The sequence below is a fragment of the Stegastes partitus genome, unplaced genomic scaffold, assembly GCF_000690725.1.
Source record: "Stegastes partitus isolate 25-593 unplaced genomic scaffold, Stegastes_partitus-1.0.2 Scaffold256, whole genome shotgun sequence".
NCBI classification, from domain to species: domain Eukaryota; kingdom Metazoa; phylum Chordata; class Actinopteri; family Pomacentridae; genus Stegastes; species Stegastes partitus.
Window position 1 is genome coordinate 175,005 of NW_007577987.1, and position 13,595 is coordinate 188,599.

Sequence of the window (13,595 nt, forward strand, 5' to 3'; positions counted from 1 at the left end):
TAAGTTTCATTTCTCTGATGCTCTGAATGAGGTCATGCAAAATTATATACTGATAGAAAACAACAAGAACTAAACATTCACATGAAGTTTTCAGGGGGTTTTTTTTCTGCATGAAGGTGGCGAGAGTGAATGGATGATCCACACTACGACCTTAGGGCTTTGTGCTTTTAAACAAAGGCCATTGAAGGACTGTATGGGGCAACTCCCATGTTTGCATTTCTGTTGAGAGAAACAAACATGGGTGTGGAGAGGTTATATATGTACTTGCAAAGAGTAATTTAGTACTCTACTGTACAGCAGGCCTCAGGATAATGAGCGAGATGAAATCTGATAATAACAATTATCCAGAACAAGAGATCAGGACTTTCCTGAAAAAAAGGAGAAATGTCTCTCACCCAGGATGAGGAAAGGTAACAAAAACAATCAAACCAAGAAATAAAAGCATCAACAAAGAGCCAAAAGTAGCACTTGTGCTTTCTTCACATGTACTTTGAGGTTCAAATTCTTTAGTCAGTGGAAGCCGTTTACTGAGCATCTAAACCATTTCTGCCTTTGTGTGTCGTCTGTTTAAGCAAATCACATGCCAAAGGTAAGTGCATGACTCACTTAGCCCGAAAAACGCGTTGACCCATTTGTTCACAGCTGCTGTTCTTAGAACAGAAACATCTATTTCTTGGTCACTTTCTTTGGACGGTGCAGTGTTCATATTTAGCGTCCTGTGTGACTATAATAAGACACAGGCCGTACATTGTCATGTATTTCTGTGTCACCTGATCTTTGTACCGGACACATAGGGTACAACTGCACCTGCCTGCTTTCAGATCCTGAAAAAGTTATTTGTCAAGTAGTTCAACACTGAGTGTGTCTCGTGAAATAGAAGATAAAGTCTGTTATATCCTATTATCCATATTGTGACAAGCATGGTTTCTTTTACAGAACTCTCTGCAATATAGAAAAAAATACAGGCAAGAAAAAACAGAACCCTCCAGCCCTGGGCCACTGTTTATTACTGGGCATTGAGATTTATTACTGGTGATAATAATAATACTATGACCTGTACACTGGATTGTAAAAGGCCCTTACAGTTATTTTTATCATGTGACACTACTTCCTTACTGTCTTGTATTCTGGACTCTTACTCACTATAAAACCTCCAACTTGCAGAAAAATGTAAAGCTGGCCTCAATTTTTATCCTACGGACGATTCAAGTTGTTAATCTGAATTCTTATTTTACTTCCAGCTGCTCTTGTTTTAGTTTATTCATGCATATATATGTTTTTATTCATTTTACTGACTTTGTTTAGGTTTTGTTATTTGAGTGCCCACATCTTTGATTTCCTTGCTCAGCTGCATTGTGCATGAGGCTTCCTCACAGCACCTCATTGCATTCTGAGTTCAAAAAGGTTAAATAAAGCTTAAAATATGTGTTGGTGCAGAATCTAATCCATGACTAATGTTTTACAATTTAAAGGCAGAATCATTCTGCTATTTTAATTCAGTCTCAAAGATAATGAGTAGTGAAATTTAAGTATAAAATCCAAAATAAGATAAAAATAAATGAATGTATAATAATAATAATAATAATAATAATAATAATAATAATAATAATAATAATAATAATAACTCAAGTTTAAAAAAAATCTAAACAAATCTCTAAAACCACAACACATGGGCAATAAGACAGTCCAGGCAACATTAACGGTGAAAAAGGAGATAGGGAATAGTTTATGTTCTTTGGAACTTATGTAACATTTTATTATTAAATATTTTCACCATAATCCCAGCTGACTTTGCGCCTCCGCCATGTCTTGCACATCTACTCGCATATTTACGGTAGTTACCCCGCATGAACTCCGCAGTTTGTTTTGGACTTAATGCTGCGGGAATCACAACAGACGTGAAGTCATTCCTGACATATTTAATGTTTGCAGATGAAATAATGTCGCACCCACTGAAACAGGTTTACATGGTTTAAACGGACGCGCCTCCCAGCTGGCACGAACTCGTTCACGTGTTCATGCCTCTGCCGCCACAACTGACTTCCACCAAACACCTACCAAAGTCCACAGAGATCTGATCGGGCTTTGGGAAAGTAGCTCTTCATGCCAGATGCTTGCTCACACCGTGACTATGATTTTTTTTTTTTTAATCTCGACTTCCTGAAAAACGTGGACATCCTCCTGCACGAAATGGTTAATCCTCCACTGGATCAACGCTGATATAGAAATGAAACCGGAGTTTCCTGTTTCTCATTTCCTTATTTTGTTGCGCTGTTGCCACAATGCCTGGTTCTTTAGGTTTTTAGACCAAGTTGACATTTTTCAAGAGCAGAAGCTGAGCTGCTGGAAGTGAATCACATCTGTCTGAAGTCTGGATGCCCCACGTGATGAGAAGCAGTAGAATTAGTAAGTGTTCTGCAGGTATTGTATCTAAGATCAAATCCAACCTCAGAGAGTGTGAGATGTCAAAGTCACACATTTAATGCTATAAATAACCTACAATCCCAGGTATAATCAGCAAACTGTGGTGTAATAACAACAGCCTACAGGATGTGTAGTATGCCAGATACTGTTGTAATGTCAGGGATGAAACAGAATTATGACTTTTTCATCTCTAAAGATTCCATAATCCCGGATAAGGCTGCACTGCTCTATATTATTAAATAAGCAATAGGTAAAATGACTACATGTAGTAGTGATGGTCTTGTTTCTTTGTATACTCTGTATTTTTATATCAACAAGCAATGCAATGACTATATGTAGAGTTAAAGGTGTCACTAGTCATTATAAAAATGCTAATAATGAGGAGCAGCCGAATGGTCTGCCTGCATCCTATTATCACTCTGTTGCAGGGGGAAAACACTCGAGCTTGTTTGTATTTATTTAACCCTATTCAGGACTTTCATGCTGCCATATGTAGGAAGTCTTTCAGGATCCACCGGACCCCAAGAAAGAATATGTGCAAAATATTTGTTGGTATTCATTATAGACTTTTATACTATGTTAAATACATTTTCTGATATGTTGACGTATTTTTGGTTCCAAATACATGACAAATGTCCCTCTTTTTATATTTAAAAAAAAATCTTCAAAAATAAAAAAACAATACTTAAACCAAATAGGGTCCAAAAGACGCCAAAAGTCCTGAACAGGGTTAAACCACTCATGGTTATATCGGGCACAGCTAAACACAGGATGCCACCATGGTGTTCCCCATCATTCTCTTTTCAATTGGTGGTCATTTCTCTGATTAGCCTGTCAGCAGAAAACATCCCACAAACAAACCCTCTAACCTCTCATACCTCTAAAATCCTGCTAACAGAAGATTGAATATCAGACTTACATTTTGTAAGAAATACAACTTAAAATATGCCCTGATGGTTCTCTGCAGGGCTGCAAGGTAGCTCAGTGGTTAGCATTGTCAACTAGAAGATCCGTTAGGACACCCAGGATCTTTCTGCGTGGAGTTTGCATGTTCTCCCCGTGCAGCGTGGGTTCTCTCCGGGTTCTTCCTCCCACACAGTCCAAAAACATGTTGAGGTTAATTGGTGATTCTAAATTGTCCGTAGTGTGAATGTGAGTGTGCTTCTGTCTCTAAGTGTAGCCCTGTGATAGACTGGTGACCTGTCCAGGGTGTCGCCTGCCTTCACCCTAAGTCAGCTGGGATAGACTCCAGCCCCCCGTGACCCTAGTGAGGATTAAGCGGTGTATAGATGATGGATGGATGATTCTCTGTATTAACTGAATGTGCCAGCAGATAAATGTTAATGCGAACATGTTTTCCATGAATATGTCAATGTTCTTGTTGTACAAATGCTTAATGTAGGTTAAAGCTCACATTTTATTCTCTCTTCTTAAAGATTCTTGAAAGATGTGCTCCCCTCGTTCCTGTCTGCTATCATGGGCCCTCATCATGTGTTGTTTAATGATGGGACCGTCCTATTACGTGGCCGCCGTTAAGAAGAACTCCTGCCACGTGCAGGACGGCCGAGCTGACTGCAGTCACCTCAGCCTTCGGGAGATTCCTCCGGATCTTCCCACAAACATCTTCAGTTTGGATATATCTCACAACAGATTGGTGGGGCTTCCCCCTGTGTCGCTGAAGCTGTACCCAGGTCTCGTCCACCTCGATGCCAGCTACAACAGCATCTCCAAGCTGGAGGAGGGTTTGTGCCAGACGCTGCCTCTGCTACAGACACTGAACCTGAAACATAACCAAGTGCATTTGCTGAAGAACGAGGATCTGAGCCATTGTACCAATCTGATATCGTTGAATATGGCCAGCAACAGGCTGAAGCTGGAAGGAGAGCCGTTCTCTGGGCTGCAGGTACAGTACACCGTTGTCATAACCAATAGTGACATGACGCATGTGATTAGTAATGAGGTTCAGTTTTATTGGTGCAGCACCATTTCATGCACATGCAGTTAGTGCGTCATTTGTAAATTATGAGGCCTCGGGACACAAAGAAGGAGCTGTTCCTGCAGGTCGGAGGAGAGATAAATAGATGGGACGCATCAAGAGTCATCATGAGCAGAGAATTGTTGATGTTTAAAGCACCGCAGTGTAGGATCTATTGCCATACAGCCTGTAGGAGAACCTACAGTGGCTGCTAAAAATGCTAAAGGCTTCGTGTAGAGCCAGTGTTGGGTTTGTCTGTTGCTGCTGTCGAAACATGACTGCACATGGATAAGGACCTGCCTCAACGTGTGGGTATGGAGGGCTCACTGGAATGAAAATGTCTTTATAAATGTTATATTCCATGTCTGCCAGCAGATCTTCCTAAATCCTACACTTTGGACTCTAAATAACAAAAAACAAAGAAAAAAAAAATCACAATATTCACACAAATTTAGCAGGAGGAGGCATGCAGACAGCTGTCTAGAGCATGTGGCTTTTCTTTCTCTCTTTGTCCGATTGACCTTCCCTTCACTTCCCTGTCGTTGTGCTTCTGTCTGCGCATTGCCACAATGGGGAGGAAATGGAATTAGGACTGAGTGTTCACTTGCATACCACAAGAAACAAAAGGGTTAAGAAACCAAACTAAGTGAGATGTTCTGTCTGTCAGTCTCCTGCTGCAGAAATGTGCTGTAATTGTTGAACTTCAAACACACAAAAACACTTTGCTGGGATGTTGGTAAATGTAATGTTCTATACAACATGGAGAATAACAGAGTTTGTCCAGATTCTCGAAGGAGAACCACAAATGTAGCAGCTTATATAGTGAACAGAAACTCAGGAGCGTGTTTTTGTCGCACAGCATACATAGTTTTATAAGTTTTAATCCTGTGAGCAGTTTTTTGTACCCTATAAGAAATGCTGGGTCCAACTTTCTAAAGACAAATTTCAAAACTAACATGATGCTTCACACACTTCAGGCATCACCGTGTGACCTGAGTGTGTCTCACTTTTTTTATAATCCGATAGAAAATGTATTCAAAATAGGCAAACACTCAATATACAAGTGATTTCAAGAGGAATTTAAAAAAGAGAGAGAGAAAAGATAACATTAACATTATTAAAAGTGTATGTACAGATTTTGACAGTGGCAGAGGAGGAGCTGGTTTTAAGCTCGGTGGTTGTGGATCCTGACAGGATTTTACACAAATTACACCATGGATGCAGTCTGCAGTACATTTTCTTAAATCCAGTACTTTTATGCAGTACTCGTACTTTCCTTGAGCATCACCATGCTGTTTTATAGCTCGACTCAGGACAAAAATATTGAACATTTACTCTACTTGATTTATTTGGCAGCTCACGTGATTGGTTACTTTGGAATTTGTTTGTTTTTTTCCATATCAAAATCTGCTTTGGGGTTGTTTTTTCTCTGTGTTTTTAGTTCTGATCAAGCTCTAGTTTACTAGCTTCTGACAAGAAAGCAGAAAAACCTATATTCCAGAAGTGAAGAACTTCTTCTGCAGCTGTTTATGATATAATAAAACATTTAAAAAATGAATAAAGGAAGAGAATAAGATAAAGAGAGTACAAGCAGTAAAAGAAGAACAGGAATAAAATAATATGTAAGGACTGTAAAGATGATGATGAATTACTGAAACAAAACTTAAACAAAGAAGTTATGAGTTTGTGAATAAGTGATTATGGTGTAGGTGCAGCTCAGCAGGAAGGTTGTTCATGCTATAGGAAAAAAAATGACGTGTGTTATCTCTGTATGGACACTGAGGACCAGAGAGAAGTGCTGCCTTTTTATACAGGGGTCACGTCTGAACTACGCTGTAGAGCAAAACCAAAGCATCTCTTTCAGGAGTTCAGTTGTTTGATATGCCCCTCATGCACTGAAATAAATGAGCCCTAACTCTGTTTTCATTCTCTGTTCATAATTCACAGAGCCTGAAATTTCTTGATGTTTCCATAAACAAACTGCAGTCAGCCACGCTTGGCTCTCAGCCACAACTGCCCAGATTAGTGAAGCTCAATCTGGCATTCAACGAATTCACCGCTCTGAAGAGAGAAGACTTTTCCTTCCTCAACCAGTCATCATTTCTACAACTCCTCAACCTGTCATCAGTGCCTCTAAACACAGTAAGAAACGTACCTAGAAATGGGAAATGAAATGTTATTGACGAAACTGGAACTATCCGTAGAAAGTAACTCTCGTACCACCTTGCTTTCAGATGTTTGTTTTATTTCCCTTTTTTGTCTCACGATAAGTTTTCTCTGATTTGTTGCAGCTGGAGACGGGTTGCTTTAAGCCTATTTCTGGCCTACGTACTTTAATACTGGATGGGAGCAAAATAGGCACTCGGGTCATTTCCAAAGTCTGCTCAGCCCTTTCTGATACCGCCATCGATGCCCTGTCTCTTAAGAAGATGAATCTGATCACGCTGACAAACACAACCTTCATTGGACTGAACAAAACAAATGTAACCTTTCTGGATCTGTCCAGTAATAGCATGAGTAAAATTGAAGATGGCTCATTCCAGTGGCTGCCTAAACTTCAAACTCTGATTATGTCCGACAACAACCTCAAGCGCCTGACCAACAGCTCATTTATGGGGCTCGAAAGTTTAAAAAAACTCCAGCTGACAAAAGCACTGGTGAAAAGCTCCTCCAGCCCCATTATCAATGACTTCTCTTTCCAACCATTAAGCTCCCTGGAGAGTTTGATATTAGCAGGAAATAAAGCTCTGAGGATCACAGAGCACACCTTTACAGGCCTGACAAGTCTTACAGAACTTGATCTGAGCGGGAGTAGTTACACGTCACTCAAATACATGACCAACAGGACCTTAATCTCACTTGCGGGTTCACCGCTTACAAAGCTGAATCTGATAGGAACAGATATAAACCTCATTAATAATGGAAGCTTCTCGTTTTTGAGAAACCTCACCATTCTTCTTTTAGATTACAACTTTATCAGGCAAAGTCTCACTGGTGGAGAATTTGAAGGCCTGGATAAGGTTCAGGAGATTCACATGAGCAATAACTATCAGTCAGTTACCCTGAGTTCTGGATCATTTGTTGGCGTGCCCGGTCTTAGAGTCCTGACTTTGGGAAAAAGTCTGAGAGCTGAAGCTTTGAACCAGGATCCCTCTCCATTCAGGTTCCTGTCCAACCTTACCATCTTGGATCTGAGCAACAACAACATTGCAAACATCAAAGAAAGTATGCTGGAGGGCACTGTGAACCTGAAGGTATTGAAACTCCAACATAACAACTTAGCCCGGCTGTGGAAGAGTGCCAACCTTGGTGGGCCAGTGTTTTTTCTCAAGTATACGCGGAATCTGATAAACTTACAGCTGGACTATAACGGATTTGATGAGATTCCAGTGGAGGCTCTCAGAGGTTTGACCAGCCTCGAGGAGCTAAGCCTCACCAACAATCTCTTAAACAGTCTGAAGGACTCCGTTTTTGATGATCTGACCTCACTGCGGGTTTTACGTTTACAGAAGAACCTGATCACAGCAGTGAGGCCTGAAGTGTTCAAAACTCCTATGAGCAACCTCAGCCTGCTTGTCATGGAAAAAAATCCGTTTGACTGCACGTGTGACAGCATCCTGTGGTTCACGACATGGTTGAACAAAACAAATATGACCAGTGTGCCGGGTCTCAAGGACCAGTATAAGTGCAACACCCCGCTAACTTACTTCAACCGCTCCATCATGGATTTTGACCCCCTCTCTTGCAAAGACATGACCCCATTTCAGGCTCTTTACATACTGAGCAGCACAGCTGTCATCACGCTGATTGTGATCGCACTTCTGGTGCGGTTCCATGGCTGGAGGATTCAGTTCTATTGGAATATACTGATCAATCGCACACTAGGATATAGTGATGCCAAACTTGAAGAGGGCAGAGAATTTGAGTATGATGCTTACGTCGTATATGCAGACAGAGACGCCAGCTGGGTGGAGAGAAGGCTGGTCCCTTTGGAGAATGAAATGTGTCGGTTTTGTTTGGAGGATCGAGACTCAGTTATTGGCATGCCACAGCTCGAGTCCATCGTGGATAATATGAACAAGTCCAGAAAAATCCTGTTTGTCGTCACTGAAAGTCTTCTCAAAGATCCCTGGTGTAGACGGTAAATCAAACATACACTACTGGAGTTATGCTTTATGATTATTAAGTTAAAGCCAAATAAAATGTAAATATAAACAGTACTGAGCAAAAGCTTGAAACTCTAAATGTAAAGTGGGGATGCTCTCAAATGCTATACCACAAATAGCCTCATCAAATCAGTGTTTGATGGTGGTGCTACTTTACAGCAACAGGGGATGAACCAGTTTTTCCAGTATATTTGCTCACAGTTTTTAAAGGTGGTAAGTAGGTATTCCAGCATTTTGGAGAACGTGCCACGGTTCCTCTGTAGACCAAGGCTGTCTCAGTTGCTTCTGTTTCTTCATGTGACCCCCACACTGACTCCATGATGTTAAAAACAAGGCTCTTTGTTTGCTCTTGTTGTTTTTTGGCTGAAGACAGTTCTGTATGACTCAGGCTGTATATTCAAACTGGTCCTTCTGCAAAAATAAATTTAGGACCAATAAGATGCCTCCTAATGGTATTGCTTGATTGATAAAAATCAGAACCTCTAAAGCGCCTAAAACTTTTGCCCAGTTCTGTATATTTGAATGCTGTGATGTCTAGTAAAATCTACATACATCTGTATTATCAGCGACAGAGAGAATGTTGTCCTTCTTGCGTTAATTGCTTGTCTTTTCTTACCCAGATTTAAAGTCTACCAGGCACTTCACCAGGTCATCGAAGCCAGCAGGGACTCTGTTGTTCTGGTCTTTCTACAGGATGTGCACGACTACAAGTTGTCTCGCTCCCTGTTCCTCCGCAGGGGCATGTTGCGTTCATGTTGCGTCCTGGACTGGCCTGTCCATAAGGAGAGAGTACCGGCCTTTCACCAGAAGCTCCTCATTGCGCTCGGCATGACTAACCGACTGCAGGACTGACTTTTTCCTTGTTAATAGTGGAAAATTTGATTCATGACAATAATTACCTATGCTTGTACAGTTTGTGTAATTGTTTCTAATTGCTGATTGTTTTCCTTCTGTGTAAATATTTGGCTTATATATGTGCTTCATACTACTTAAGTCATGTTGTGTTTGAAGGATATTGTGGCTGTACGTCAAAAGTCCAATAAAGTCACATGAATATCTCAACTACACCGTGGAATGTTTTTTTTTTTTTTTTTATAACTTACTAAAACAGATTTGCAGGCGAACACACACACACACACACACACACACACACACACATTATATTTTTAAACACGATCCAGTGGTCTGGTTATTTATTATTTATTAACCACATATTAATGATTTACTGTTGTTTACTCATTTGCTGTATTTGTAACATCCACCCCAACATTTCTAGAATAAAAATCAATCCCAGCCACATTTTCAATTATAAAACATCTTAATGAAGTGTTTCTGCTCATATGTTGCCATAGAAAATTTGCGCCTAATACAAATCACAATCACACTGGCCTAAAATTAAAATAAGACATGAGGGCTTTAAAAATTCTGTTGTCCTGACATCTAGTGGCTATAGTAGGGAATTACAGAAACTGCTATACTTCAGTAAAACGTCCATTGGTGATGTGAGCCTGTGGACAACATGAAATACTGCTGCTTAATTTGGTTTTTTAAAGTTAGATATACACTATATTGCCAAAAGTATTCACTCACCCATCCAAATAATCAAAATCATGTGTTCCAATCACTTCAATGGCCACAGGTGTAAAAAAAATCAAGCACTAAGGCATGCAGACGGTTTCTACACACATTTGTGAAAGAACGGGTCGCTCTCAGGAGCTCAGTGAATTCCAGCATGGTTCTGTGATGGGATGCCACCTGTGCAACAAGTCCAGTCGTGAAATTTCCTCACTCCTCAGTATTCCACAGCCAACTGTCAGTGGTATTATAACAAAGTGGAAGCGATTGGGAATGACAGCAACTAAGCCACAAAGTGGTAGGCCATGTAAACTGACAGAGCGGGGTCGGCAGATGCTGAGGCACATAGGGAGCAGAGGTCGCCAACTTTCTGCAGAGACAATCGCTACAGACCTCCAAACTTCATGTGGCCTTCAGATTAGCTCAAGAACAGTGTGTAGAGAGCTTCATGGAATGGGTTTCCGTGGTAGAGCAGCTGCATCCAGGCCGTTAATCACCAAGTGCAATGCAAAGCGTCGGATGCAGTGGTGGAAAGCACACCACCACTGGACTCTAGAGCGGTGGAGACGCCTTCTCCGGAGTGATGAATCGCGCTTCTGGCAATCTGATGGACGAGTCTGGGTTTGGCGGTTGCCAGGAGACTGGTACTGGCCTGCATTGTGCCAAGTGTAAAGTTTGGTGGAGGGGGGATTATGGTGTGGGCTTGTTTTTCAGGAGCTGGGCTTGGCCCCTTAGTTCCAGTGAAAGGAACTCTGAATGCTTCAGCATACCAAGAGATTGTGGACAATTCCATGCTTCCAACCTGATAGAACAGATTTGGGATGAATTCGAGTGGAGACTGAGAGCCAGGCCTTCTTGTCCAACATCAGTGTGTGACCTCACAAATGCGCTTCTGGAAGAATGGTCAAAAAATTCCCAGAAACACACTCCGAAACCTTGGGGACAGCCTTCCTAGAAGAGTTGAAGCTGTTGTAGCTGCAAAGGGTGGACCGACGTCATATCAAGCCCTATGGATTAAGAATGGGATGTCTCTTCAGTTCATCTGTGAGTCAAGGCAGGTGAGCGAATACTTTTGGCAATATAGTGTATGCTTGGCATCAACATGGTAAGCTCATTTAAGATTTTTTTTTTTTAGCAATATTTGTTAATCAAATCCAATCCAAATTTATTTGTAAAGCACTTCAAAAACAACTACAGGTGACCAAAGTGCTGTAATCAATACATTAAAAAAAGTACATTAAAATACATAAAGAGTACATTATAATACATAAAAGTACACAATAAGTATAAAAAATTAAAAAGAATAAAAAACATAATCGCAATATAATAACAACAATAAAACAGAATAAAAATAAACAGGATCAACATCTCACAAAGTGTCAAAGGCCAAGTAAAAAAGGTGGGTAAACAGACAGAGAAGAGGCCTGTCTAATGTGCAGAGGCAGACTGTTCCATAGTGTTGGAGCTGCAACAGCAAAGGCATGGTCCCTTCTTAAGTTACAGTCGTCCTCAAATGTATTCATATCCTACCATTAAAGGAAAAGCAAAATTCACAATAGTTACTCAAACAACTAGAAACTGAAAAAAGCAATAATAAATAAAAAATGTGCTAAACTATAACTTAGTGAAATAAGACATTGTTTTTGAGTTGTGGTTGAAAAGAATAACTAAAAAAAACAAAACTGCTGTAAACTGCTCTCATTTGTCCATGACAAATGAGAGCAATGAGAGCGGACCAAAATCCAAACACCTGTCAACAGGTGCAGAAGTCTGATTGAGAGTTACAGAAAACACTTGATTACAGTGATTGACTCAAAGGGTTGTTCAACAAAATGCTAGTTTACGGGTCCCATCATGCTTGTTTACTTGTTTTGTTGTTGTTGTTTTCTTTTTTTTTAAAAAGGGCATTTCTGTTGAACCACAGTTTAAAAGCAATGTCATCATTTTCATTACATTTTTGTTTCTTATTACTTTTGTCAATTTCAACTTATTTCAGTAACAGCTATTTTTTCACTTCTTTAATGGGAGGGTATGAATACATCTGAGGACGACTGTAAATGAACATGTGACAAATAAACACAACTCTTGAAGCTTGAACTAAAAGTGCAAGTTCCCTCTCTACACATGTAAGCATTCATTTGAATCTCCCCATGTCTTCTCATTAGCGTCTGCAGCACCTTCAAATGCTCAGGAGCCAAAGTTTGTGACCTTTGAAACCGGTCTGTATCGCTCTCCAGTTCTGACAACATGCACCTCCTGTCAGACTCAGGTCACCACTCAGGGCACCTTCAGAGTCGGGGCTCACGCATGGCTCATGTGTCTCGTTTTTTTGTCCTTCTTTAATGGGAGGGTATGCATACATTTGAGGACGACTGTACATACTGACTTGAAATGAGTACATATTAAAGTAACTTCTGTGCAGGAAGTAACAACAGTCTGTGAAGCAGTCCTCTACCATTTATTGCAGATCCTCAAGTCTCGTTTTCAATTAAAAGGCCATTCCTATAAATAACAGTGAAAAACTTGTACTGTATAGTCTGTACATTCAGTCGCCTTGAAAAGGTTCCAGGCAGTCTGCAAGATGCTAGACAATCAGAGTGGGAAAAATGCAGAGCAATGTTCCGCAGAGTGGTAGGTAAGCTTTCAGAAAGATTATTTTATTAAGTTCCTATGCGTCCTCCCCTTCCTGCAAAAGTTTTGATATGAAGACATTTTTCAAATTGCCAAGGTGTATCATATTTTATGTATTCAATTAAGAGTTCAGTTACACTTGGTGGTTATTTCCCAGCAGACCGGGATGGATTATTGTTTTTTCAGTGGTGTGCCGTCAAGGCCTTCTCTGCTCCATCAGAATTACTGACTTATGTTGTAATATTTTCCCATTAATCTTTTCACATTATTCCCAATAGTCTGCTCTCTTCATTTCATAGTGTCTCTGGGCTGTGGTGCTTCCAGCAGTATGTTTATTTTAGAGCTTTTATCCAATCGTATGTCAGCCATCATGTGTTGCCAGGGTCACAGAAATCTGCCCTGAGGAACTTCAGAATCAAAGACGCCTGTAGCTTAAAATGCATTGTAATGAAACTGTTGCTTTAACCAATCAGATTGAGAGTTGGTGGTCCCGGGGCCAGCTAGCAGCACTCTGATTGGACGGTCAGAGAGCATCTAATTCCAAATAAGTCATGTCAAGTCACAGCTATTTCTAGTGCACATATTAAACAACAGCAGTTGAGCAAAAGGGCGTTCCAGTAGAAAACTAAGATTTAATTAAATGTTTTTATTTTATTTAAATAGCGCTGAGTCGCAACATAAGCAATCTCTCGACGCTTCACTTAGTAAATAATTCAAAAATTATAGAGAGAAACCTCCAGCAGAACCAAGTGAAAACCCTACAATAATATTACATATACAAATGTTCTTTAATTTATTTCCTGAGGGCAAATCCCTACAACATT

General features: G+C 40.3%; 1 protein-coding gene across 2 annotated transcripts; it reads left to right on the top strand.

The window, feature by feature from the left end:
• The first annotated feature begins 1,897 nt into the window (after positions 1 to 1,897).
• tlr3 (toll-like receptor 3) lies at positions 1,898 to 9,630 on the top strand. Of its 2 annotated transcripts, none has more exons than XM_008282076.1 (5): positions 1,898 to 2,421; positions 3,861 to 4,327; positions 6,347 to 6,541; positions 6,691 to 8,540; positions 9,186 to 9,630. In XM_008282076.1, the coding sequence occupies exons 2-5, from the start codon at positions 3,872 to 3,874 to the stop codon at positions 9,415 to 9,417; spliced, it is 2,733 nt and encodes a 910-aa protein (XP_008280298.1). In that variant the 5' UTR covers positions 1,898 to 2,421; positions 3,861 to 3,871; the 3' UTR covers positions 9,418 to 9,630. The 2 variants fall into 2 exon arrangements, with proteins under 2 accessions (XP_008280298.1, XP_008280297.1); XM_008282075.1 differs by having other exon boundaries at positions 1,898 to 2,406.
• Positions 9,631 to 13,595: the final 3,965 nt, after the last annotated feature.

Coding starts and splice junctions, on each gene's coding strand:
- tlr3 (XM_008282076.1), top strand. CDS start 3,872: ATGTGCTCCCCTCGTTCCTGTCTGCTATCATGGGCCCTCATCATGTGT. Junction 6,542..6,690: donor CATCAGTGCCTCTAAACACA/GTAAGAAACGTA, acceptor GATTTGTTGCAG/CTGGAGACGGGTTGCTTTAA. Junction 8,541..9,185: donor AAAGATCCCTGGTGTAGACG/GTAAATCAAACA, acceptor TTTCTTACCCAG/ATTTAAAGTCTACCAGGCAC.